Source organism: Pholcus phalangioides, unplaced genomic scaffold, assembly GCF_987345545.1.
Source record: "Pholcus phalangioides strain wild (caught in Gottingen) unplaced genomic scaffold, Ppha-v1.0 ptg000002l_1, whole genome shotgun sequence".
NCBI classification, from domain to species: domain Eukaryota; kingdom Metazoa; phylum Arthropoda; class Arachnida; order Araneae; family Pholcidae; genus Pholcus; species Pholcus phalangioides.
The window spans coordinates 14566612-14593585 of NW_028301595.1; the positions used below are offsets into that span (position 1 = coordinate 14566612).

Below are 26974 nucleotides of genomic sequence, written 5' to 3' on the forward strand. Positions count from 1 at the left end.
TCCTCTTGCGCACAAGTGGAAGAATTTCAAGGCACTTACACACAACCGAGCCCATCTTGGGCATTTTTCTTTTTCTCCCCCACCCTTTCTTCCTTTTGTTTCCTTCCTAAATTTGTAAAAGTAAAAAGGACATAATCATTATAAAAAGGGCTGTTTTCAGATCAAATTGCCGAAGTTCAATTACTTTACTGCAAAGATTTTTACTGTCAGATTTTTTTGGGGGGAAATACAGTCAAACCCAAAGCGTATTAAAGACCCTTTATTAATACGCTTTGGTCAAACCCCATTAGACCGGAACTCCAAGAGACATGCGAAATCACTTCGTAATAACGAAATTTCGTTACGAAGGAATTCCAGATTTTTATATTGTTCCTATGTAAACCTATCCGAGGGATTAGAAAAGTTTTCGTTAAAACGATATTTTTCCCGTTGTAATGGTATTTGTTACAATGAGAGTTGACTGTATTTCGTCTCAAGCTATTTTTTAACGTGTATTTGGAGGCTGCATGGGTAACACGGCGTATGGCACTTTACTGGTGAGCCATTAATCTTAGAGACATACCCAACTAGAAAAAGTATCCAAATCACGTGTCCAACTCAGATATGTCATTCATGTTGTAAGGGGTTGTATAGCTATAAAATAAAAATAAAAACATCATTTTATACCGTCCCCGTGTGCCAAAGAACCCAATTAAGAAGTTGTTGCTCTGTCTTTCCCGATGCCAACTAAAATAATTTCACGTTTCTAAGTGCAATATTCACCACGATATGCGAATTCAAAAACTTGAAGAAATTTGGGAATAAAATGCATTCATTCAATGCGCGTAAAATGGATTCCCCTCATTTAATGCTGTTTTTTTCCCAACTTTCTTGGAATATCTCAGTGAAAATTTTAACTTAGACACGTTGAATTTTTTTGTCGGAGACCAGGAAACAACTTTCCAATTGGGTTTTGGGGCACAGGGTGTCCGCATAAAAAGTTGACATTTTTATTTTAATAACTCTGTAACCCCTGGCAACATGAATCAAATATCTGAGTACTACACATTATTTGGGTACTTTTTCCAACTGGAAGTATGCCTCTAGGACCAATGGTTCGCCAGTAAAATGCCATATGCCCCGTTACCTATGCGCCCTGTATATGAAATATAGTACGGACTGTTATGTGAAATATTGTGTTGTGTTTAAGCCAACACGCACGTTGTTTCGTTCGCCTGCGAGAGAGCGGTCACATTATGAACCAAAAAGCCACTTGAAGGTAGCTTGTCATCCAATGAAATATCAGATTTTCATCGTATCGAAATTGAAGTCAACAAACTGATAATTTTCGTATTTGAAAATCTGATTATTCATATTTTCCGATGGGCTTGAAATCCTGATAATGAATCATTATTATGTTCACACGAACAGTTTTGTCACTGCGTATATGATTTCTCTGGAATGAATGTTTCAAACAAATATTTAAATATTTTTCACACGTATTTTAGTTCCTTTTTTCAAGTTTATAGTAGGGCTGCAACATGAACCTATATCCTTGATACATGTATTATTGTTGAAAACGGTGTGGAAGGTTGAACTTTTCAATTGTGATTCATTTGTGTGGCTACTCCCTCATTACTACTTTTATCCGCATGAAGAGAATAAAATTAACAAAACTGCTTGCTACCACATTTGGCGATTTTTATCACTACAGGAATGCGTATTTTGGAAGCTACAACTGACATTTCTCAATGAAACCATAATCTTTTACACACACAAAAAAAAACTAATTTGGAAATAATACAAATTTCATCATCCAGTAAAGAGTAACTTGATGACATTGTGCCGTCTTCAAGCGCAGAGTTTACATTGATAAAAATTGGTTTTTTTTAAAATTGGACTGACACAACACATAAATCATGCAAATCAAACTGAGAAAAACACAAAACAATAAACTTCACAAAAAGTAACATTACGATGATACAGACACCCCATTGTGACACCCATTCACCCATTTGTGACCCCAAGGGATTTATCCTATTTTTACTGTATTCTATTATGTTTATTTTGCTTTTTCGTTATTTTCATAAATTAAAAATTAATTAAATTAAATTCAAAAATATTTATACTTCAGACAATTTTTGAATAACTATCTTCTAATGGGAAACGGGGGGAGGGGGGAGAAACGAAGGGGGAGTAGAAAATTATTCATGTTCGCAAGGGAGCCACAGGAATGAGAAATGGTTGAAAGGGGGCCATGGACAAAAAAAGGTTGAGAACCACTGCTGTAGATTGTTCAAAATGAGCATCAAACTTAAAAAAAATGTCAAGATTTTGTAATCTAAAGGTTTTTACAAAAAAAACTTTAAAAAAAATTTTTTTCTTTTACATCGATAACTTTGAACATTATGCCCAGGATGGATTGTAGTACTTCCTGGGCAATTATGCGGCTGACATTGTGTTTGTGTGAATTGTTTTTGTGTGTGTTTCAATAAATTTCAATAATTTCAACAAAGAACAACCAAACGTTAGTCAAGTAAAGAATAGTGAAAAAAAAAATATTCCTATGACAAAAAAATTATGTAGTCAAATTGCATACCTTTCACCTCAATTATCTGAGCTCGATACCAAGCATCATCTTCTGAAAATTTGGCACAACACGCAGAGCCTAGGACGATTTTCTCTAAGGCCTCTCCAGACGATTCATATTTTTCCATGAGCGAGTCTGTAAATTCTTCCAATTCGGATTTGTGAACAGCTAAATGTACATGGAAGTTTCCGGGATTCACAGAGTAGGCTACGGTTGCATTGTGCATCTCTGAAGCAGATGGTACCTCGATGGGTAAGAATTCCAAAGACACATCATCTAGAAGATAAAAATAAAAAATTGCAATGTGTATACAGTAAAGGAAAATGAAAAATCAAGACCCGTTCTTTCATGCCTCCAATGTTTGTTTTAATTTAACCCTAGATAACTAAACTTAAATCAGTGTTACTCAGTAACTAATCTATTAGGTGGTCTATTAGACAAATGTTTAGTTATCTAAGGTTAACCCATTTACATTACAACTCTAAATTTGCAACTGACTTCATAAATCTAATACACTGAATTCCCTCCAGATCATTTCAACATTCATGGATTGCAAAACTGGTTTTCAACGTACAAGTACAATACTGACTTCAGCAAAAAAGAAAAAAAAACACAGTACATGAGCTAAATTAGTTGAAGCGAGTCATAAAAAATTAGGTCTACATGCGTGTACTACATATTATCCTAAAGCGGTTTGCTGAGATTTTTCATCCATGTGTATAGCTGTCACTAAATACTTCATCGCAAGTCTGGCAACACACTTGGAAGATCCTACAGACGATGAATTCATCAAAGAAACTGGCATTGTCTCTCTGATTTTCCATAGTGAAGGTGGTGTAGTGCTGCGGTCGGAATTGGTTTGTGAATGTGTATGGGGGGGGGGGGAAGAGAAGGAAAGCAAAAGTATAACAATCAAAAGTCAAGTGAGTAAGCCTGTGGACATGCCTTAATAACCCCCAAGTATTTTTTTTTACAGGAACAACAGGAAAATGTTCCACATTTCATTGGTCATTGACATGACCAAACCATTTCGCTTTTATTTTTATCAAAAACAATCACCATGCAGAATATTCCACTTGTGGATGCAAATCATTAAAATACAGGGCTTGGCAAATGCGGGTGTCAGATTGCCATGGTAACTAAAAAAATCGGCATTAGTACTTAAATGTGTGATGGCACTATAAAAACCTGGTAAAAAAAATTATCTGCTTATTGCAGTCCCCCCCCCCCCCGCCCCTGGGTTATTTTGGCTGGCACCTAATTTATTTATTTTATTATTTTTCAATGTGTCAAGCCCTGGTTAAACATAAACCCCTGGTGGAAATTATATCATTGAAAAGAATTCTAAATTTTTCATTTTGCAACACAAAGCATCAAACATGCGTCACATTCAAAGGCACCATATTTAGAAGAAATTTTTACAATGATAATAATAGTTCACCTTTGCTGCTTTCCAGGTCAGCCCCAAACAGAGTTTCTACAACATTTACTTCAACTTCCGGCTCCGACTCCACCAGCAATGTGACATAGACGATTCCATTACTGATTTTCTCTATTTTAGCTGTGACTTCTTCGGAATTTTCCACTAGTTCTTGGAACTTCATATTTGATTCCTCACTGAAGGTTTTTGGAACTCTAAACAGGCAACACTGAAATGCTTGAGCGGGAAGATTCAAAAATTCCTTCTTTATCTCAATAATCTGATGAAAGAAAGAAAATAAGCTATAATTTAACCATTTTGACACAAAGCAAAAACTCTCAGAATGTAACAAAATGAAAGCTTCAAATTCAATTTCTAACTACAGTTGGTATTTATTATACATATATAACGACCCCCCTCCCCTCATCTCATTGAAAACTAATGCTATATTGGGTGGTCACAGTAACAAAAGGGGAAACAAGCGTAATAGTGGTTATATGAAAACATTTGGGACTTATGCTACCAGTCATTATGAGGGAATGGTCTCTATAACGAGTGTTGAATGTATGATATCTTTAAACGTGAAAAAAATTACAATGAATAGAGGTTTCATTCGAGAAAATTCATTGTCATCAATATAGATTTGACTTATGTCACTTGTAACATATCAACCTGTCTGGGTCATGTTTCAGTAATACCATTGTCATGTAACCACCATTAACCCCCTTAGTAAAACTAACACTAGGTCATTCCATGGAGAGAAATCTGGTTGAGTCATGGGATTATTAATAATCAATGGTATGTTGAATATTTTCCGATATAAAAGTAATATGTAAATAATTATATTGTGTTGGCGGTTCAGTGGGATGACTTGCTTTCAGCAAAAGGACCTGAGTAGGACTAAAATTTTTATGACCTAAAAATGAAATGCTGTTGCTGATCAGTTAAAAAAACCGAATTTCAGATTTTCTAACCTACCAGCAATGATGTATCATCTTTAGGTCATAAAAATCCAAGTTCTACTTATGAGTTTGCGACTCCTGGAGTGTGAATAGCACGATCCATATATAGACCACTGTATTTCTGATTCAACTGGGTGGTAATACAATTTAAATATCTGATAACGTAAGATCCAGCTCTGATAGCAATCACCCAAAGATAATTGTGCTGTTATGTGGTTTCCCTATACATGCTTTTCATCTACTCTCACCATGCTCATCACTATCATGATTCAATCCGAATTCTAGATAGTAATTGAAATGTGTGGCATCATGCTGGACTATCATAGTGATGATCCATAGAAAATTAAAGAACAAACGGTGCAAATGAAAGATGACATTCAGTAATGAGGTGGTATACAACAGAGGCAGGAGGCACAGAAAATTATACATCAAAACACAGTGCAGACATATGGATAAACAAGTAGCACAGGGGATGGTATTATAATAAACAGGGTTGCTGAGTTTTTGCCACAAGTGGTAAAAACCATCCCGGCAAAAATAGGTTTTTGCCATTTTTTTTTAATGTCATGTGGCAAAAATTGATTTTCCACCCATTTATGTATGTAAGGCATTATTGTGCATTTGACTACTTCTCCAAATAGAAATAAGATAGTTTTCAATACAAACTATACCATAAGAATTCATAAATTTTCGAGTTGAATTTTCACCATTGCTGGAAGAAACTACACTAAAAAAAATGTCCTGACAATAATGGGGTTTTTTTTCCAAGCATCAAAAATTGATACTTCCCACATCCCCTCCCCCTAGCATTTCAGAAAAAAATTTAAAAACAAAAAAATTGCTTGAAACACACTAACTCTAGTTCAAGCGTTATATCAACATATAATATATATTTATTAATTTTATCAAAGACTGAGCATAAATTATATTTCATGAAAGTGTTTAAAACATCTAATACCCTACTATTCACGCAGTTGTGCTTGCTATGAAAGTAGCAAATCCTGTCCAAAGCGAACCAATTCTTTTCTGAAATGGACAAAGTACAGTAATACCCCCAAAGTTATGCAATAGGTCGACCAGCAACAACCGTGTAAGTCGGGGTACAGTTTTCTCTCCATAGAAATACATGTAGATATTAGTTGACTGACACCAAATTTCAGAAAGAAAACCTATATCTTTTCTTTCTCACCATAATGCTATGGTGCTCTTCTATGTGAACAGTACGAATGCTATGTAAGAATTATTTTTTAAACTTGGCATTGGACTTCAGGTATAAAATTGTGACCCTTCCGGTCTAAAAATAGCAGATACCAAACAAGCCTTGGGATTCCATTCAGAAATCCTGGCGAAGTTTTCATCCTTAGCCTACGCACCATAACATTTCAAAAATTGGTGTAATTTCACATATAATCATTATGTGAAATTATTTATTTGATCAAGAACATTATGATAATGTTCTTGATCAAATAAAATAATTTTCTACTTGATTATCACTTAATGATTTCCACTATCTCAGCAATAATCCAGTAATTATGCTTGAATTTCGAAAATGTGCATTTTTCACAGAAAATCTCGTAATCCGAAATTGTACAAATCAGGGTATTACTATACAGTGAAACCTCACCGCGACGATGCTTGATATAGCAATAAATCCCTCTTTTTTCTTGACATTTTTTTCTTGATTCGCAGAATATCATATCAAGATTTCACTGCATCAGTGTTGGTAAAATTTTGCCATAGCAGGGGGTCTGTCCAGATTTTTCTTTATAGAGTCCTGTTTTTGTGAAAATTTTCCTTCTTTTTGTGGAAAGGGCCATTATTTTATTATTTTTGTGAAAATTAAAAATAAGTAATTTTGCGGGAAGCGAAATAATCTAGTTAATTTTTCACAAAAGAGATGAAATGACAAATTCATGGTTTCATTCATTTGTAGCCTATTTTGTGAAATAAAGGACCCAAGTTTTGGCTGGACAGAGCCCTGCATAGGTGGAAAAACCACGGTAAAAACTGTCTCAAGAAAATATTCTTTCCCCACATATTATTAAGTAATAAAATATTAGTAATATTACTTTAACAATCACTTTTCGGGTTGGTAAGTTTTTGTTGCAACTGGAAAAAACTAGAGTAAAAAATGTGCTGACAAAAATAGGTTTTTGTCAAGCATAAAAACACACACACACAAATCAATACTTCCCACATTTATTTACGTCTAGGATCACACACATTAAAAAAAAATCAATGCAAAAGAATTGTATATCGTTATAATGAGCATGGTTGTCCCAGACAGCACTATCGAAAAGAAAAATAAATATGAAAACATTTGGAACTTTTCCTACAGGTCATTGTAATGGAATGAACGCTATAATGTGGGGTCATTATAATGAACATTGACTGTATCTCTATTTATTTGCAGATGCATTCTCCACTAGATTACTTCACAATATATATATATATATATATATATATATATATATAATTGGTTGTCTGTCTGTGTGTGTTCTCTATACAAATCTACAATTTTAGATCGATCGTCACCAAATTTTGCATATACACCAAATGGGACCCGACTTGAACAATAAGCTACTTTAAAATTGTCAGAGCAGGGCAAATGCCAAAAATGGGCAAAAAACTGTTGGGCAACAATGGTTTTTGGACCTCAACAATCACTTTCGGAACGTTTACTTTGGTTACCATGGTTACATAGCAATGCATTTCAGACAAAGGTTTTCCAAACCTTTACAATGGTTTGTGACTTATTTAACGCTGCCAGTGTATGTATAATAGTTTATGCCTTTATAATGGTTTGCCACATTTTTCAATCCTCCCAGTAATGAGAGCTTTTTTGAATGGACACCATCATCAGCATCACTTTGAGGGTAAGGCGAAGGATGATCACCATAGAAACCAGTGTTAAAATTGCCGATTTTACTGTAGAAATACAGAAATTTAGTGGGGTTTTCCGCCACATCAATAATTTTAAAAATTGTATTGAATTCTCGATTTTTGAAATATTGAGTTCGCTTAGAGATACGAAACCCAGAAAATTAAATATGAATTAATTAGCCAGACCTACTTTCGAGTTTGATATCCATACAATAACATTGATATTTCAATTTCTTATTTATATCCTCTCAATCATGAAAATTGTCTTTGTAATGTCTTTTAATATTCAACTGCATAAATTCATATAGAAAAATTCCAAGCTTTAATTAACCATTTTTTGAAGCAGATACAGGAAGATGGATAACTTGAAGTTGGGGGGGGGGGGAGGGAGGATCAAAACACCTACCGTCCCTTAAAAAAGAAAAAAATTCATTTTTATGTTCCTTTAAATCTAGATTTCTTTATTTCATGAGTCGCGCAGGAAGTCCTCATATTGGGTACCTTAGACACGGTTTGTATGTCCCTCAAAGAGGGGGTATCATGTTATCCAAAAAGTCTCATTGAAGAAAACCTGGGCAGCGCCGGGTATTATAGCTACATTACAAAGTACATTATAAAGTTGATTGTTGTAATGATCTCAAGTCTCAGTTACATATAATACACACACAGTCCAAATTTTTTTTCATAAAACCATTTTTGCCGGTTTTAATCCTGGTTTTTACCAGTTTTTGCCACTGTTCTGGCAAAAATACCTTTACAGGGCAAAATGCTCAACCCTGATAAATACATGGAGCCATAGAAAAATATGACTATGAAATGGCTATGGACGCAAAAGTGTAAGAATGCTTACATAAGATGAAGAACACATAATAAGCAACTCAGTCACTTGCTATCCCATGCCCTTGTGTAGCACCTTGGAGCTACCAGTGACTAGGGGGAAAGTTCAAGTTGTCATCGTTATCAGTAAAATCTTCTGCATCTCCATACCTCTGGCAATGTTTCTTGGTGAGTGGTGGTACTGCTTGTCACCTCATTTGATCTGATGGGGGGGGGGGGAAGGGTCATTCTCCTGACAACTGCAGATTGTTTATCATGTACTTGCTCCAGGTTGTCCTCTAGAAATCTTATGCAATTCCCCCAATGTATTGGATGATCGTAGGTTCCTTGCACTATCCTGTGGTACCACTCCTAGATTAATTCTACCCTCAGCTCTACTACATGGAATTGGCTTGTGTGTGGGGAGACAGCTGTGTAATGAAGTGGGCTGCCCACTGCCCTACATAGGCATTTGTATCTTGTCCTTTAAAACAGCTCCAGGTAAGTCAGGAACAGACAATGGTGTGAGAAAAACAATTTTTTTTCTCTGGCCCATTCCAGTGGTTTCAAATTAACGACTAAGTGAATGACACTATCCTTAGTCTCAGGATCATTCCAGAACCTCTGCTACCACTTGCCCACATCCTTCACACAAAAAGGTCAAAAAGGTGTGGAAACCCTTAGATATGAACTAACTCTTGGAAAAAGAGCAGGTAGAAGTATAGGCCTCACTCTACCTGTTGGTAGAAAAACAACGATCAAATAGAAATTAGCCTAAGAAAAACGGACAATTTGACTAAAAAAAAATTGAATCAAATCACGTTTGTTTGTGGAAATCGGGAAGTATGGTCATGGAATGGAATTAAATATTAGTTGCACACAGGTTGAGCTCGACTTCTGGCATTTCTGTGGACTGACACCACTTCTGTCATGGTGCTCCGCGATGAACTTTTCCCCTGAAAAGTTCTCCGAGACTTAGAAAGTTTGGGAACCACTGCTCTATGGTAAAATGGTCAACGAGCATACCCGGTATGCAAGAAGTCCTGGATTTGATTCCCGCTAGAAAGAATGACACTTTTTTTCAAGTTCACCTCAGCATGATACCCAAAAAGCCTATTTGATTTCATACCATATCTAGTTTCATTTATTTGCATTTTGTGAAGAGTGTTTTTCGAATCCAGAATTCTGAGATGTCTGAAAAATGACCTAAATTTCAGCTGGAGGCAGACCCCTGTTCACATAACAAAATGTGCAGTTTGAGGTGTGGGAAAGTCGACAATTTAAAAATAACAATTATGCGATTTAAAACAAAATTTTACCTCAGCTTGATTTACAGTTTCGATGTTTCCATAATCTACAAACAACACTTCTTTTTGATCGACCCCGCTGTTTCCAATAACTGTAGCTCTGTACCAACAGTCATCTTCCGAATATTTGGCTATGCAGCTGGATCCAAAACAAAGGTTTTTCGCTGGCTGTGGGGAAGCTGTAGCATAGTCTTTTATCAAATCCATGATGTCAGATAGGTCCATTTTATCAGCAATCTGGCACCAAAATCTTGATGGATTTTCAATGTATGAGATAGCCACATTGATCAATTGTGACTTTTGGAAAGAGGATACATCAAACGGCTGAATTTTCGGAACGTCTGTCGGTTCTTCGTCCACGAGCCCGTAAAACTTCAACAACTCTGTGGCGAGATCTTTCCCCTCTTTTGAAAGTTTCACAATGTACACCGTATCTTCTTTCAAAAGAAAAGTACACTGTATATCTCCCTCGAATAAATTGCTACATTGGGACGAAGGAACGATGCTCGAGTCCCTCACACTGGGCATGCAGCACTCTATTGCTTGCACAGGCAGAGATGTAAATTCTTGAACAATGTATCTGATATCCTTTTTTGATACATTTTCTTCATTGCCGTAATCTACATAATATACTGTGACGTTGTTCTGCTTGATGTCATTGACCTTAGCTCTATACCACAGCTGATCCAAATTGAACAGGGCGACACAATTCATACCGATGGTTGGCCGGTCGACTAAACAGTCTTTTGCGGCAGGCGAATTGTAATATTTCTGTACCTCTTCCATCATTTTTGTGAAAAGATTTTTTTGAGATTTCAACTGGCAGGATATGTTTCGAGACATGTGCCAAAAGGTCACTTCCACATCTTCCATCTCTCCCAACTTCACTTCCAGGTTATCAAAGTTCATGCCGGTCGATGCGACAAGAGAGTTCACCACCAAAACTTTATTTGAATCTTGTAGATGTCCATGACCAAGTTGAACAAAGTGCTCGTTTAAAGAATCTTTCCCGAGTTTGTCAACGGGGAACAAACTCACAAGCCAAGTTCCATCAGTTGCAGTTTTCACAAACTGCGCTATGAATGATCTCTCATACGTCATCTCAAAGAAGGCTTTGATATCATTTTCGTTCCACTGCTCACTATTCGGAACATTGTTGAAAAATCCGCACTTCAAAGCCTGGGGTGAGAGCTTGAGAAAGTTGCTTTGCAGTGTCTTAACTTTCGAAGCAGGTACAATCTCTACATTACCATAATCAATGAACAAAACTTTGTAATAATCTGGTTTTATACTCAATATTCTGCCACGATACCATTTGCAATCTTCTTCGTACATAGCGCAACAGGGTTTGCCGCCTCGGGCTTTGAATAACCTCATCTCGTCTGGTTTAAGATTACCATACACTTTTGAGATCTCATCCATAATGTCAAGCAACTCGCTGTTCCCTGAAGCAAGCTGACAGTAAAACTCGCTGGGACTCTTCACGTACGAGATGAACACTTCTGTCAGGCATTGATTCGGCATAGCAATATCGCCATAATCTTCAGGTTCTTCAGACTCTTGAATTCTCTCGAACGCTGGACTTTTCCTAGCATATGTATCGTTCTGATTGAAATTCTTGGTAGAGTCTTTCTGAAACGTGTTCTGCCTGTTGAATTCATTAATGCTATTTTCTGTCGGTTGGTTGTCATTTATCCATGGAGAGTCTGCAGTTTTCAAATTTCCCCTATCGTTCACTAAAAAAACAAGCGGAGAAAAATTCATTTAAAAAATATCTTTATAATGGCACAACTGAAGAATAAATAGTAGATATCTTCTAAAAAGTCAAGAGTAATACAAAACAGGGATACACTAGGGCCGAACAAGAGCCAGGTCGCCATGGTGCCTAAAAAAAATTTTCTTTATATAGTTATTAAACTGCAGTCTGAGAGCTGCACAAAATGTTTGGAATTTATAGCAGCACATCTGCCAACACGAAGGGTGACTATGCCCTGAAAAAATCAAAAGTAGCCGCCTACTCTATTTCGGAACTTGTTCCATTGATCATTTTTGTCACACCACAGTCATTTGCACGACCTACAATTTATTACCGATTCTGAATGGTAGCCTCTCATTTATACTCACCAAGAGGTTGGCGCGCTAACCCGTCCATGTGGGACTCACTGCAGTAGCAATCTTTTTATGCGGCCATATCGTCGTTTCTGTTGTATCCCTGTGTAAGGAAAGGACAAACCGGGTATCAAACTCGACACCTCTAAGCATCCTTTGGTACTTTTTGTCGTTGGACCCTTTTCTTCGGGTAAAATTTTTTTGCCGCCTAATTTTTTTTTCCTGCAATAAAGTGAAACCTCGCCACAATGATATTTTTTTTCAAATCTAGTTTCCAGTTGGCTATAAAAAACAGTCTCGATAATTTGAGTACTGGAACTTAGAAGTTCCTGATAACCTGATAAAAAATTTTATCATAGTGAAATTTTCTGAAATTACTCGTCGAATCCTGTCTTTCGCCAAGAATGAGTTTTGCCTCATTTTTCTCAGGAATGCAAGTTATTTCCGTTTAAAAGTGTTATTGATCTGTAGACTGCTGTCTCCAAGCCAGAAATTTTTCACTGGTCCCTTGATAGTAAATTAACATTGTAAAGAAATAATCTCTAATGGATCCCCAGGACTAGAGCCCCTATCAGCCTCCAATATGCAGAGTTTATAGTTCTTGGCAGTTATGTTATGAATTAGGCTGTCAAATTAGTGACAGAACGAGATCCCCTTCCCCCCCCCCCCACTTTCAAAGTAGTTTTCTATGGATTCATGCATAATCCGAGTCTTCAGAAATCTGAGGTGGTCTTGGTCCCATTCGCTTTGGATTATTGAGACCCTACTGCACCAAAGCAGAATGTTTTGCGATGTTCTGCAAAGAGCCCTCAGTTGACTGAAAATGTTCTGCGGTAAAAATTTGCATAATAGCGTTTTTCTACACTATTCTTAAAATTCTTCCAGATTGTTCTGCGACGTACGTCACACATTTTGGCACATTCTGCTTTGGGGCCCTACTGTAGTATAATACTAAACTCCCTCGATATAACAATATCCTTTACCACGATAAATCGTTCTATAGCAATATTTTTTTTAAGAGATTCTGAGGACGAAGTAGCACAGGTCGTTAAGATGCTCACTTGAAGTACCAAAAGATGTTTAAAGGTGTCGAGAGTTCAATATCCAGTTCGTCCTTGTCAGAAGCTTTCCTGACACAGGAGTACAACAGAAATTATGACGACCACAGAAAAAGATTGCTACCGCAGAAAGTCCCATATCTTATCAACCTGGGCAACTGCGCCCTCAGAATCTAAAAAAAATATTGCAACAAAGGGATTTATTGTAGTAAAGGATATTGTTATATCAAGGGAGGAGAAAAAAGGACTGCCTTTCGGAGCCAACAATAAATTGTAGGTACCGGTCTAATTAGCCCTTGTATGCAGAAATGACAGTGGTGCGACAAAAACTATCAAGGAAATTTTGAAACCACTGCAAAGATATTTTTTACTCTTCGCTCAAAAATCACCTATAATATATTACTAAATTCTGAAGATGCAAGGTGAGAATGTTCTCCTGGATTTAAAGTTAGAGAATAATCGAGAATATCCATTTTTCTTTTAAATAATTAAAAAAAGTTTTTACTAATTTTGTTCATATTATAAAACATAACTCTGTTTTCATTGCCAAAAACATTCAAAGAAACAAATAACAGTAAAACAACTTTTGACATATTAAATTTTAGTTTGGGAATTTTCCCGATTAGAGTGAGAGGTTTCAGAAGTTTTTTTGTCATTGAGATCTTTAAAACCTTTTTACACTAAAAAATTTATTTTAAAAATTATGAAAATTTTCAAATCAAAAATTTAAACCAAATTGACAAAGGAAGCTATTAAAAAAAATCACCTCAATTCTAAGGAGATACCAGAACTGTTTTCTCCAATGTGCATACTCTTAATGTTTTTACCAAGCATATTTCTTTGCAAGTTGTGTAATTTAACCACTGTAATTTTCCCCCCACCTTGATGGGGGAAGAGAATATTCTATAGAAGTACTATGAGGTCATTCAAGTATTAAGTCAGCAGATTTTTAGCCATTTTTGAGCTCCCTCCCATCAGCAAAATTTCATCAGCTCTGTTCTCCCACCTCCTAATGAATACTGTGCGTGTGCCACAAGCGGGCAAGGGGGAGGGGACATGTACAAGCTACCTACGCACCTCCCCTCCGAGACAATAAAAAATATATATATAGCGAAACCTGTCTAAGACGGGCACTGTATGAGACGGAAACCTGTTTTAAGCAGAACAAATATATAGTCTTGCGAATTAGTGCTTTTTCAATCATGGGAAACCTCTTTAAGACAGAAACTGCCTAACGCAGAAACAGAAGGCATATTTAGTCTATTTGTAGATACAAAACCTGCTAAAACTGTAAGATTTTTTGGCCAAAGTTTTTGTCCTTTGAATGGGAGAAAAGTTAAATTGTTCTGATCCCCTTTTTGCTACGCAAACTCTTTCACTTCTTGGAAAAACAATGACTTTGCTTATTATCTATCTGAACTGGTTCTGGGAGGGTCGGGCTTCAGAGAAAGCGAATTCACTATTCAAAATTTAATAATAGCTTGTTTAGCATTTCATTTATGATGGAAATGTGTGGTGACTTTTGTTAAAAAAAGACTCCTATTTCTTGGAAAAAGTTTGATAATTCCAGGAGAGTAATACGAGAGAGATGGAATAATTGTTCACAATTTAACTATATCGTGTTTTGGCTACTGCAGAGATTTTCATTTAGGGGAGAGAAATGACTCGCGGATCCGGGTTAAAACCTCACCGTAACCCCAGTGGTGGTTAGCTGAAGTGGTTTTCTGCGGTTCCCAACTTTGAGGCGCGAATGTGAGCCGATCTCCCCATTAAAGTCTCGCTGCAGAGAGCAACAGGCCTACACACTCACTATGAGTTGAGAAAAACTCGTAGTTTAAAAAATTGATTGCAGCACAACACATATAGCAAGCTTTACACAGAAACAAACGTCACAGAAGGCTCATTATACATACACACACACTCCAAAATGTACCAATTTGTTAGAAGTTCTGTAGAGGAATATGGACGAGGTGTATATCTGGTTTAATAGTATTATTCAGTGTATAAATGGCCACCAGCAACAAGAAACATGTATTGAATTTTAACACAAAAATGGAGTTCATAGAGGAATGAAAAACAAAATTTAAGTGTTACAATGTTAAAAAAAATATGCAATTTCTTAATTTTTATTTTAAATACACTGAAACCGCACTAAAATAACACTCAATATAACGATATCCTTTACTATGGTAAATTCACTCAGGCAATTTACCTGGGTCCCGGGACCAAGGGTATAAAAAAATCTGGGTCCCTTTTGAGTGAAAGTGGGTCTCTCTCGAAAAAAAATTATCTTGGGAAAAACAGTATGGTCCTTCCCCATAATTCACCGGTATCTCTACAAATTTTTTTCCAGCATGCCCCCAGGTCTTTGATCACCAACCTCTTTGTTGAGACAGAGTGTGGGCCATGTTCTAGGTAGGAGAAAAAGGTATCTCTGTGAATCAAATAATTCATTTCTAAAAACATGTTCTATCCAAAGGTTCATTTACTTTCATTGTCTACTAGTAAGAAAAGCCTCCGAGAATTGAACATGTGGAATTTAACACATGTAATAAATCTAAAACAAATATACAGTCAATCCTGCTTATAATGTTCCCATTTACAATGTTTTCCTACTTAGTACAACTTATTTTTGTCGCGAGTGCACCCAACGCTCTCCCCCCCACAAAACCAGAAATCACACATACATACATACATGGAAGCAACACGTGTGTACACTTTTCCCTCGCCTGGAATTCCACGATGCATTTGTGTACTGAATAAGTACTTTTTGCTCAACACAATCACAATTTTCCCTCGTCACCTGTCTCTGAGCCAATGAAAACCTTGATAGACATCAGGCGATTGCCTTCAACCAATAGCAGGAGTCTTCATGAACTTGGCGTGAAAACACACAAGGCTTTTCGGCAAAGAGAGTAAAGTTTTTGCTGAAGGTGGTCGCATTTCAAATTCTCTCTCGGAATGGGAAAGGGCCAACCATCGATGGAGCAAAATGGGTGATTGATCAAAAATATATTCTGTTTTAGTGAGTGCCTGTATCTTGAAATATTAATACGTAATGTTGAGTTATTAGTAGTGTGTTAATCGAATTAGTATGATTTATAGTATCTTCTGATTAGCTTTTTTTTGGAAAAGCCAAATCAAAATTCGAAAACCTTGGAAAATTGTATTTTTAGCTGATTACCACTGCATAATCGTGGGTTCCAAACCCAGATTTTCACCAAAGGCAAAATCAGGAAGGGGGTATGGAGGTCCGAGGCGGCCTCCCACCCCAAGAAAATATTTAAAAAAAATTTTTTAGAAATTTAAAACATTGCAAAAAATACTATCTTTTATACTATGCTAATTTAAAATTCTTTTTGAGCGTTAATGATCCACAATTTCTGTGGAAGAAATCCTTCTGCCCCTCCAAAAGCTGATTCTGCATACACATTAGTGATTTTCGCGATACAAAATGGTAACTACCACATAGCAGCTAGATGGGAAAATTTTGGATATGCAAAGTAGAGTTTTTAGAGATTTTTTTTTGTTTTTTTTGTTCTTTTTTCTGAAGGATCTTAGATTTACGATTTTTCAAAAAAAAAAAAACCATTTGCAATCTTGTAAGAACAAGGCAAATTTCCACCGTATAGATGCTGTCTTTGAATGACAGCAGATGGCCGCAAAAATACTGTAATTTTCAGTATGGAGCCAGAAGGAAGAAAATCCGCACGGGAATAGAAACTCAGAAATTTGTAAATTCTGTACATGGCCTCTCATTAACACTAGAACCGCTGCACTTTCGGTATACCTAGAACCGCGGACTGGGTGAAAAAACTGTGTTTCATAGCGAAAACATGGAATTTATTTTCCGTTTCTGGGTTTTTCCCTACTTTATTTCAATTTTGCTTAATTGCATATTAATAATGGAAAACTATCTGTTTATAAATATAAAATGGACTTCAAAAAATTAGCTAAAAAATTACGTAATTCAGTGAAAATAAGATTTAGTATACATTATTTACTGTGTTCAGGACAAAAACATTTTTCAGTAATCCCATAATATGACAAAGATGTAAAATAAGCATGTCAAATTGAGTATGAAAAAGTCTATAATGATTCTGTCAAATAAGTATTGAGTTATTACTGGAATTTATGATGAGCAGTTGAGCAAATTTTTGTAATTATTCTTGCGTATTCATCGCATGTTGAAGTTGCACCGTCCATGTAAAAATTAACAGTTTTGTTTCCACATTTTTGTGTTACCTGACATCAGACTAATTTGTTTTTATTTATTACTATTATTGTTATTTTGATCTACTTATTATGATACTTTCTTGCGTTCTTGATCATATAACTGTTCAAGAATGCAATAAAGTTTCCTTTTGCGCAAGAGCAACACGTATGATGAACGCAGCTCTTCAATAAGATTTTAAAGGAACTGCTTTCAAAAAATAGTTCTGGCCTTCTGTACTGTTCTATACAAAATACAGGACTATTTTTATAGTGAGATCCAGGACGTTGTAGAAAACGTCTGTGATGCCACCTTCACTGGACATTTGATCGTTACACTTTGTTGAATTGTAGTGTGAAATAGTTTCTGTGTGTGTGTGTGGAAGCTTTTTGGGCTATTTTATCGACAGCCAGATGAAACGTGCTGAGTAATGAAAAACTTGTATCGTTCTTTCCTTGATAAATTGTCATTGTGGCATCATTGTTCCATACAACTGTAGTTTCACTATCTTTTTTGCACCAGATAATATTGCTCTTCGATTTCGTCTCACCGTCTCTACTAAGATCGTATTTTTTGGCTTTTATTATTTGAGCCAGCTTCAGTGTAGTGAAAAAAGGTATCGGCTGAAATATTTCTGCCCTTGTTCTCAAATGGCTTGATCAGTATCACTACTATGTGCTCTGTAAGAGAGATTCATTGGACGCTGATACTTCCCAAGGTTTGGAAATCCATGCAAAACGTATTTGGTGCAAGCCAGAATTTTATTCTTTTTCTGTGACATCTGTTTGCTTACAGAAATTTCAACTACAGGTTTTTTTAGAGTTAAGCTTTTACTCTCCCAAAATTTTTATTGAGTTCTGAAAAAAAAAGATAATCTGCTCTGACAATGAATTGGCCTTGAAAGATCTTTATTCTTCACTATCTTCATTTATAAATACTTTTTAGAAAGGGTAACCACTTCCAAGAAAATTCTACACCCCTTTTTTCCTATAGAATAGTACATTGGGTCAAAATGACCCAAACCGCAGTTCTAGGTATAAGTGCTTATAGCGCTGAAACACGAAATGTGAAGATAATAAAATTTTCGTGAATTAATATTCATATAATATCATGAAAAGTCACAAAATTTTTTTAACATCTGCGTCTAAGTTTTCGAGATATATGAAAACCAAGTTTGATTTGGGTCAAATTGACCCACTCCACAGTTCTAGTGTTAAGGGAAGCAACTAAATAGCTTCAACAACCCACGTGTGGAGCTATATGAAGTTCCTTCATAACAAAAACACAAATGGTCAACGACCTAACTAGCGCACCACCCTTCTCAAAAATCTGGCAACAGTTTCTACAATTATTCTTCTCCATCAGCATCACTATAACGTTCTCATTTGATGAGAAAGCGATAGTGATGCTGATGGAGATAGCTCTCGCTACCGATGCTACCGAACTTCATATAATTACAAAACGTGTATAGCCATGGTTCTTTTGCAACTTTGGGCTCAACTACGTTGGTCGTTCAATTGTATTATCTAACCCAAAAGGAAATTCATTTCCACTGTAATGATTATTCTTTTATATTGTGTTCAAAATTATTTTGAATTTAATTTTAGCTTCGTCACTTGTTTTCCTTCTTCTGAAGGCATCTGATAACATGAATATTTTGCACAAAAAATCACAGAAAGCTAAAGTTATTGGTATTGATACTTTCTGTGTAAGACACGAAAGTGCATAGTGGGATAAGCTTCTTTACAGGGGCAACGCATCTTGGTGAATTTTTATAGTAAATTAACCTATTACAATTTCTTGTGGAGAATAAATACAATACACGAAAACTGAAAGCGCATTTTCTGATGGTATTAACAATATAGATATACAAAAGATGACAAAAGCATAAATTTGATCACACATAAAGATAGTTTTGACTTTTGATATAACGATAATCCCTCTATAACAATACTTTTTTTTTAGTCCACAGAATATCGTTACATCGAGGGATGGGTGTTCCACTGTATTAAAAAAAATTTAATTTTTGACAAAAGTAAGTGTATATTCTATTGCTATTCAGGAGAAAGTTTTATAATGAAGTTTAACTATTAACACATTTTAAATATGAAATTCTGAATGTATAGTTACTTAAAACATCAAACATGAAAAAATTAGAAATAATAATATGCATGTCTTTGCTTAAGACATGGTTTATAGAAATTAGGTTGATGTTCTCAAAATTTCAGCTGTGTAAACGATAGAAATAAATCACCGCATATATTTTTATTAACATCTTTATGAAACGGAAACCTGTCTAGAACGGAAAATGATTTCAGGCTCTTGACCTGTTTTATACAGGTTTCCCTGTACTTTTTATACAAAACATATTTCTTAAAAAAATAAAAATTTCAGAAGAAAATACCTTTATGTGTTACTACAGTCGAATCCCGTTTTAAGGAATACTGTTATTGCGAAAATCTTGTTTTAACGAACACTTTTCTAATCCCTCCAATAAGTTTACATAGGAACAATGCAAACAACCTGAAATTCCTTTATAACAAAATTTCGGGAACAGCTTTGGTATAAGGGACAGGTTGGAGATTTTCGGCGCCAAACATGTCCGACGACCCCATCAAAAGTTGCCAGGGCCGTTAGACATATTACGAGCGCCGAAAAAAAAAAATCGCCAGCATAGAAAACAATATGGAAAATATCATGGAAACACAAGAGAAATGGAAACATAAATAAGAGCTGGATTGAGCGAGCATAAAAATACTAAAACCACCAAGCATAATTATAATTAAAAAAATAATTATAAATTAAAATCCGGACTCTTTCTGGGAATCAGGGTTCTTATAAATAAACAACGGTCCTGCATGTTGTATAAATAAATCACATCACTTTCCGGGTATCCAGAATCTTTTAAATGAAATAAAAAGGATGCAGGGGCATCCTGCATGTAGAAAAGAATAAATATTGGTAAATATTAAAAGATACAACCTGAGGGAAGAGATATTCAAAATGGAACAGCTGTCGCATGGTCCGCCACTTGGCGATTATTTGGCGCCACACGTCTGATGGCCCGACGAAGAGTCGCCAAGGCCGTCAGACACTACGGACGCCAAAAAAAAAAAAAACAGCGTGCAAAACATAATAGAAACCACCAAGCGTAAAAATAGAAAAAAATAGTTAAAAAAAATTACACCTGGCCCATTTTTTTAATAATAAAAAGATCGGAGCATAAGGAATTCCGGGCATAAATATTCTATGTATTAAAATGCGTAATAATTATGTGTAAATAATTATGTTTTAAAACTAAAACCTGGACCCTTTTTTTAAATAAACGGATCCGGGCATGAAAAATTCTGTAGGTTCATTTTAAATAATAAACCGATAAAACAGAAGGCATGGCAATGGATGAATAACTAATAAATACAACGAAATAATGAAATGGTACGATACAACCTGAGCAGTAGATAATAATCCAAATGACGTAAGCTACAGAAGGGAGGAATAATAATCAAAGAAAGAAAGACGCGCTGGAAATGGAACAACGGCTGCTTAGAATGTTTGAAAAAATGCGGTGAACAAAAGAAAAATCCTGTTTGAAGCCAGCGCCATCTAGTATCACCCAACGAAACCGGAAAGTGTTTAAAAAATATGGCAACCCAAAGAAGCATTATGACGGTCTTGGTGACTTATCGCGAGAAAAAAGTCGCCAAAGTCGTGGCGGACCATACTGCATCTGTTCCTCCAAAATAATTAATCCGACACACACACACTACATCATATTTACGGAAGGAAGAGAAATGAACAAATACCCCAACGGTTTTTCAAAACACTGCGGCTATAAGGTGACGTCATTTGGAAGAAAAAAAAAAGAGAAAACCAGTTTGAAAATGGCAGTAAACCCGTTTGAAAGACGCGCCACTTTCCCAGATTACTTAATGCGACATAATTATGTATCAATTTAAGTGACGCACTGCACAGTTCTGGTGAATTTAAGCAGCCTGCAACACATTTCGTTCACTTGAGTGGCTCAGACATATTTCCAGATCACTCATGGGATCAGCGGGGCATTTAAAGGTCACTAAAATGGCTGTACAGAGAACTTATCAATGGGGAGGGAGAACAATAGTAGTTCAGGTACACACAAATTAGCGAAAGTTTTTTCTCGTTTTTGGTGCACTAAGATGTCATTACAAATATTTCATATTTTTATAAAGGGTAATTGATGACATAAGCATCATTCAAACTCCCGTTCCCCCTTGTCACCAGCAGTCAGCGAACCTGAACCCCCCCCCCCACCGTATTGGTGCTGATGCAATACTTGAATGACCCTTATAAGAAAATAATACATAAAGAAAAAGTCGCCAATGGCAGATTATACTATAGCTGTACCTATTCTCCAATTTTTACACCCAGGAGAATATTCTCACCTTGCATCTCTACACGTTACGACAACAAATTCATTACCAATTAAAAAGCATCTCTCAGAAAAAGAAAATACATAACATGTAATACCTTTAGAATTTTGCTTGACTGCATTCCAAAACTGAGCGTTTCCATCAAAATTCATGGTAGGTGTCACTTCATACTTCCCCGGTGCCAACTCTCGCTCCATCACCAGCTCAAGTTCGTTCTCCACTATGATCTCGTTGATTTGACCAATCGATTTACCGCCGAGATCAGTCTTCAGCACACACTCGACGCCAAAATACGGATGGCTACAGAACTTCTGATGCATCTGGTGAACATCTTTGAAAGGCACTAGCTCCCGATTTCCATAGTCGACGAAAAACACGTTGCATCCGGAATCTGTGACGGATTCGACTAGTGCGCGATAGAACTGTTGATCTTCGGAGAATTTAGCGCACACCAAATCACCGGCTGACATTACATTGTTCTCGACACTCTTATTAACATAGAATTGGTTCAAATCCTCTTGCATGTTCGTCAATAGATCTTGGTCGAATTTTGACAGCTGACCAAAGAACAATTCAGGTGACGTGTGCATCACAAACACCTTTTCTGTCCCAGATACCGTTGGATACGTGCCAGTGGCTTTTGACAACGTGCGAAGCAACAGCTTATTGATTGATTGCTCTCCGTCATCAGTATGCAAGATGACACTGTAAATTCCCCGACTGACAGATTTTATTTTGGCGGTCAAGCACTTGTCCTCGGTCATATTTTCAAACCACCTGATGACAGAATCACTCAATGCATCGTCTGCCTGCGGGACTTCGTGGAGGGAAAATCTATATGCCAGCACGGGGTATTCAAGAAGTTTGGCAGTTATCGTCCTGACTTCGCTGAAGCTGACTCTCTCGCTATTGCCATAGTCAACGAAGAACACCTCGAGGTCCTGCTGGGTAATGGCCACAATCTTCGACCGATACCACAAACTGTCTTCAGCGTATTTAGCACAGACCGGAGACCCAACGGAGAGCTCATTGATATTTGGTTTTTCCAACGCATCGGCGTGTGATAACATGGAACCTAGAGCTTCGATCGCCTTCTTGTGGTCGTTGCGTTGACAGTAGAAATTGAAGGGATCCAGGAGGAAACTCACGTTAACCTTCAATGATGCACCATCTGGCAACGGCTGCTCACTATAGCAAGCTTTCGTCAAGTCTACCTCTACCAATGACAGCAAATCCCTGCCTTCATGCGACAGCATCACCACGTAGGTATCGTTCAACAGAGTCACGACTTGACAGTTGAAATACTTGTACTTACAAATGAGCTTCTTGAACATCTCGATGTCCAGCTGCGATCTATCTCTTAGGCTGCATTTTATAGCCTGTGCCGGTAGGTTGAAAAACTGCAGCGGCAGGGCACACAGCTCCCGCCAGTTCCTCACCGCAATCACCTCTCCGAAATCAATCAACATAACCTCGCAAAGCGACTGCTTCACGTCAGTAATCACGCCCCTGTAGTAACGCCAGCTGGGCCTCTCCAACACAGCCACGCAAGCCATCCCGACAGCCGGAACGCCCAGCGATGGAAGTGGCTGCTGCAGCGCGTGTGCCTCAATCGCCTCCATCAGGTTGTTCAGTTCCAATTCCGCCACAGACAGCTGCACGAAGAAAATGTGGGGGGACATCACGTGGGACACTGAAATGAGATGCATCGTGTTGACTTCCAGCGACAGGCGTTTGAACTTGAGCATGCTGTAATTAGCCGCCCCAGTCGTGGGGACGGCATACTGAACCGGCTTCGGCTGTGCGTCCTGTTGGTACTTGTAGACATCCGCATAACCCTTATTGATGAGCTCTTGAACGAACGGCTGGACCTCTCCGGCCTTGGCTATCCTCAGGACGGGGATCTTGTTGCAATCCGTGACCCGGTTGCCCGAGAACGTCTTGCCTATGAGGTTCCTCTCGCAGAATTCGACGGCGTCGTGGGGCCACTCGCTGGCACCGCGGGGCGGCACCACGTCGGCCAGTATGCACTCGGTGGCGAACGGCCGGCACTGGGCGATCCGCACGTCAGCGAGGCACACGTCCGACATCGGCACCACTTCGAAATCCCCGTAGTCGACGAGCGTCACCGCCACCGACTGGGGCCCGACCTCGATTGGCTCGACTTTACCTCGGCACCATTTCTTCCTGTTCTTCGAATCGACGACGCAGATGGGCGGTATCCCCCTCGAGAAATACGCCAGCAGCTCGAACCTGGTGCTCACTTTGGCCAGGGAGCCGTTCCGCAAACTTTCGCTGACATAATGCTCGAGATTCTTCATGTCCTGCATGGCGGAGTCCAGCAACGCGTGAAACTTGATGTATTCTCCATCAGGTTTCACTGACGTCACGTACAGTTTCAAGTTTTGATTCATTTTCCGACTTGAAAATGTCACTTATAGTTTATTTAATCCAAAATATCAAGTTTTATCGATGGTTTTTGATCATATTCACTTCTGTTTTTTTATCTCTGCCGGCGTGTACAGGCAATACAGCAACCTCTTCTTTTCTCAACATCGTGGACTTGGAATTTCGAGGTCTTTCCGCCCTGCAAAAAGAAAAACATTCCGAAAAATTTTTAATTAAATTTTTTTAACGTTAAAATTATTTTTTTTACTTTTAAAAAACTCAAAAATCTATAAAATATATGATTTTTTGATTTTTTTAATTTTTTTCTGGACTTTCAAACAAAACATCGAAACATTTTGTTGTACTGACCATATTTTGTGCTGAAAAAAAAAAATAACCTCAATGATGGTAATTTGTAGAAAATTTCCCATATTCGTGGAAAAAACTGGTAAAGGGGAAATTCCTTAGTATTTGTGGGAAATTTTGAGAGTTCATCTAACAAAAGAATTTTTTGAAAAAAATAAAAAAATTAATGCGGTCCAATCATCTAAAAGGGTCCAATACTTTTTTGTTGTAAAATACTTGATTACATATTCTCCCCGCTAGATGGTAGCACATTTTACATGAACGCGGGAAAAATTCAGTCAATAAGGAAATTTCGCTGGAAGAGAGGTTACCATCACTGAACTTGATAATAATTTATTTGAAACAATACGGGGGGGGGGGGGATATTGCATTACCGCCAAAAACAAGCGAATTCGCCAAATACAGTGGTCACCGCTTATAAGAATCAAATTGGCAAAACAAAAACCAAACTCTGTTTTAAAACAAGAAAATCACAGATTATGAGAATCAAATTTCCTCTTATAACATAATTTCCAAAACTTTTTTGTTCCATCAGCCCCTTCTTCAGAATTTTTTTTTTTTTCTCATCGCTCCCCAACTCAAGCGAACCTATAGGATCCTATGTTATAGGTAGAACTCCTTAATGAAGGCGTATATGAAGTATATGAAGGCGTCTTAGTTATAGGGACCGTTAAAGTATTACGTAAGCAAATTTTTTGCCATTTTTGACCCCCTCCCCCCTTTGTCAGCAAAATTTCATCAGCTCTGCCGCCTCTGAATCCTAACGCATATTGGTGGGATCAGAGACGTACACGGCGGGGGGGCATAGGGGGGGGGGGGCTCGTGCTTCCCTCCCACGATCAAAAATGTATTTTTTCAATGCAAAAAAAAATTTTTTTTTTAATTGAAATTTGGGAAGAAATAACCTTTATATGTTATTATAATCAATTTTTGTTAATTTCAGTGTTATTTGAAGGCTATGAACTCAAAATTTATTTTTAACAAATTCATTGCGACCTACCCTCCAAGCCAGTGGTTCTCAACCTTTCCTGACCCACTCAATCTTTTTCGAGCCTTTTCCGGTATGTAATTTCTATGGCGGAGCCCCGGACGCCTATTTTTTATTTACAAATACAAACAAATACAACGCCACAACTGGCAAATTGCCCAACGAGGTGGCTGACTTAAGACATCATGGATCCCCGAGCCATTTTTTGGAGGCCCTACCTACTACTGCTACACCACATATGCACCCCGCCCCTGGGCGTTCACGGAGCACCGGTTGAGAACCGCTGTCCTAGAGCATGGAGAAAATGATGTTTTTTTAATGTCTGCCCCGGATTCTTCACTCAACCAAGTGGTTTCAAAAATCACTTTTTATCAGCAAATTTTTACTGCCATTTTCACTTTCCCAGTATCGTTTTAACGCATAGTCCGCCCGTGCGCGTCCTCAGGCCTAAAGAGAAAAAAGGGCCTCACGAAAATTAGGTCTGGTTGAAATTTTCGAGACTGACACGTAAATTTGTAGGCAAGCATTTTTAGCTAGGTAGGGCTTCAGAAAAATCATTTGGACTGGGCCCCATGATGCTCTTAAGAACGGCCCTGCCCCTACTTCTTCGTAGGAACTCCTTATTTTAGAGTGGCACTATCAATATTTTTTGTACAGGGTGAGCCGTACTTTGTATCTGTCAGCTTGGAAGCTTCAATTGCATTTCTATCATTTTCCGACAAAGTTCACTGAAGTTGCACAAATCCCAATTGAATAACAGGGATTGAAGATAATTTACTCTATTTGAACCATGACATGGCTGAGACTTTTACCATCGCTATCAAAAATCAATGTTTAGTATGAAAAAACAAAAGGTTATAGTGGTACTATTAAGCTATAATACACCAGAATCCCGGTTACCTGCGCAGTTGACAGGCTAGAGCAGGGGCGGCTTTTGGGTCGTAGGGTACGTCCATAGTGAACCGCTTCTCGCTACTCGCTTCATCGCGGCTGAAAAAAGATCGTGAACACTCATTGGGGCGGCCATAGTGCGCCCGCCTACCTGCTTTTACCGGCTGAAACTGCTTTTACCCGCTTTAACCGGAATGAATTGTTATTTCTTTTTCTCGCTTGACCGGCTCACCGCTTGCACTTTAAAACGGATACTTTCCTGTAAGTGTTCGTTTTATAGTGGAATAGTAAATCGACGGAGTTGATCGACTAATCGTTGATTAATTATGACATAATAAAAGCAAAATCGTTAATCATCAAGTAATTAAGGAAAATTAACAATTATAGTGAATCCTATTGTGAGAATTAATTATTGTCAATACTAATCGTTAACTAGTTATGGCATAATATAAGCGAAATCGGTTATTAATTAAGGATCATCAATGGTAATACTGAATCTAACGGAGTTTTTATGACGAATAATTATTGTTAATACTAATCGTTAACTAGATATGACACTAAAAGTGATATCGGTGATTAATCATTAATTAAGGTT

General features: G+C 37.4%; 1 protein-coding gene across 1 annotated transcript in view; it reads right to left on the reverse strand.

Moving 5' to 3' along the window:
- The window catches only part of LOC149089447 (uncharacterized), a 34942-nt gene extending 10640 nt beyond the window's left edge, over positions 1-24302 (reverse strand). The window contains exons 1-4 of the mRNA XM_089238571.1: positions 21844-24302; positions 9970-11693; positions 4011-4269; positions 2579-2845 (exon numbers count right to left, since the gene is read on the reverse strand). Of these exons, the coding sequence (XP_089094697.1) occupies positions 2579-2845; positions 4011-4269; positions 9970-11693; positions 21844-24160 (4567 nt within the window). The 5' untranslated portion in view covers positions 24161-24302. The remainder of the gene's footprint in view (positions 1-2578; positions 2846-4010; positions 4270-9969; positions 11694-21843) is intronic.
- Positions 24303-26974: the final 2672 nt, after the last annotated feature.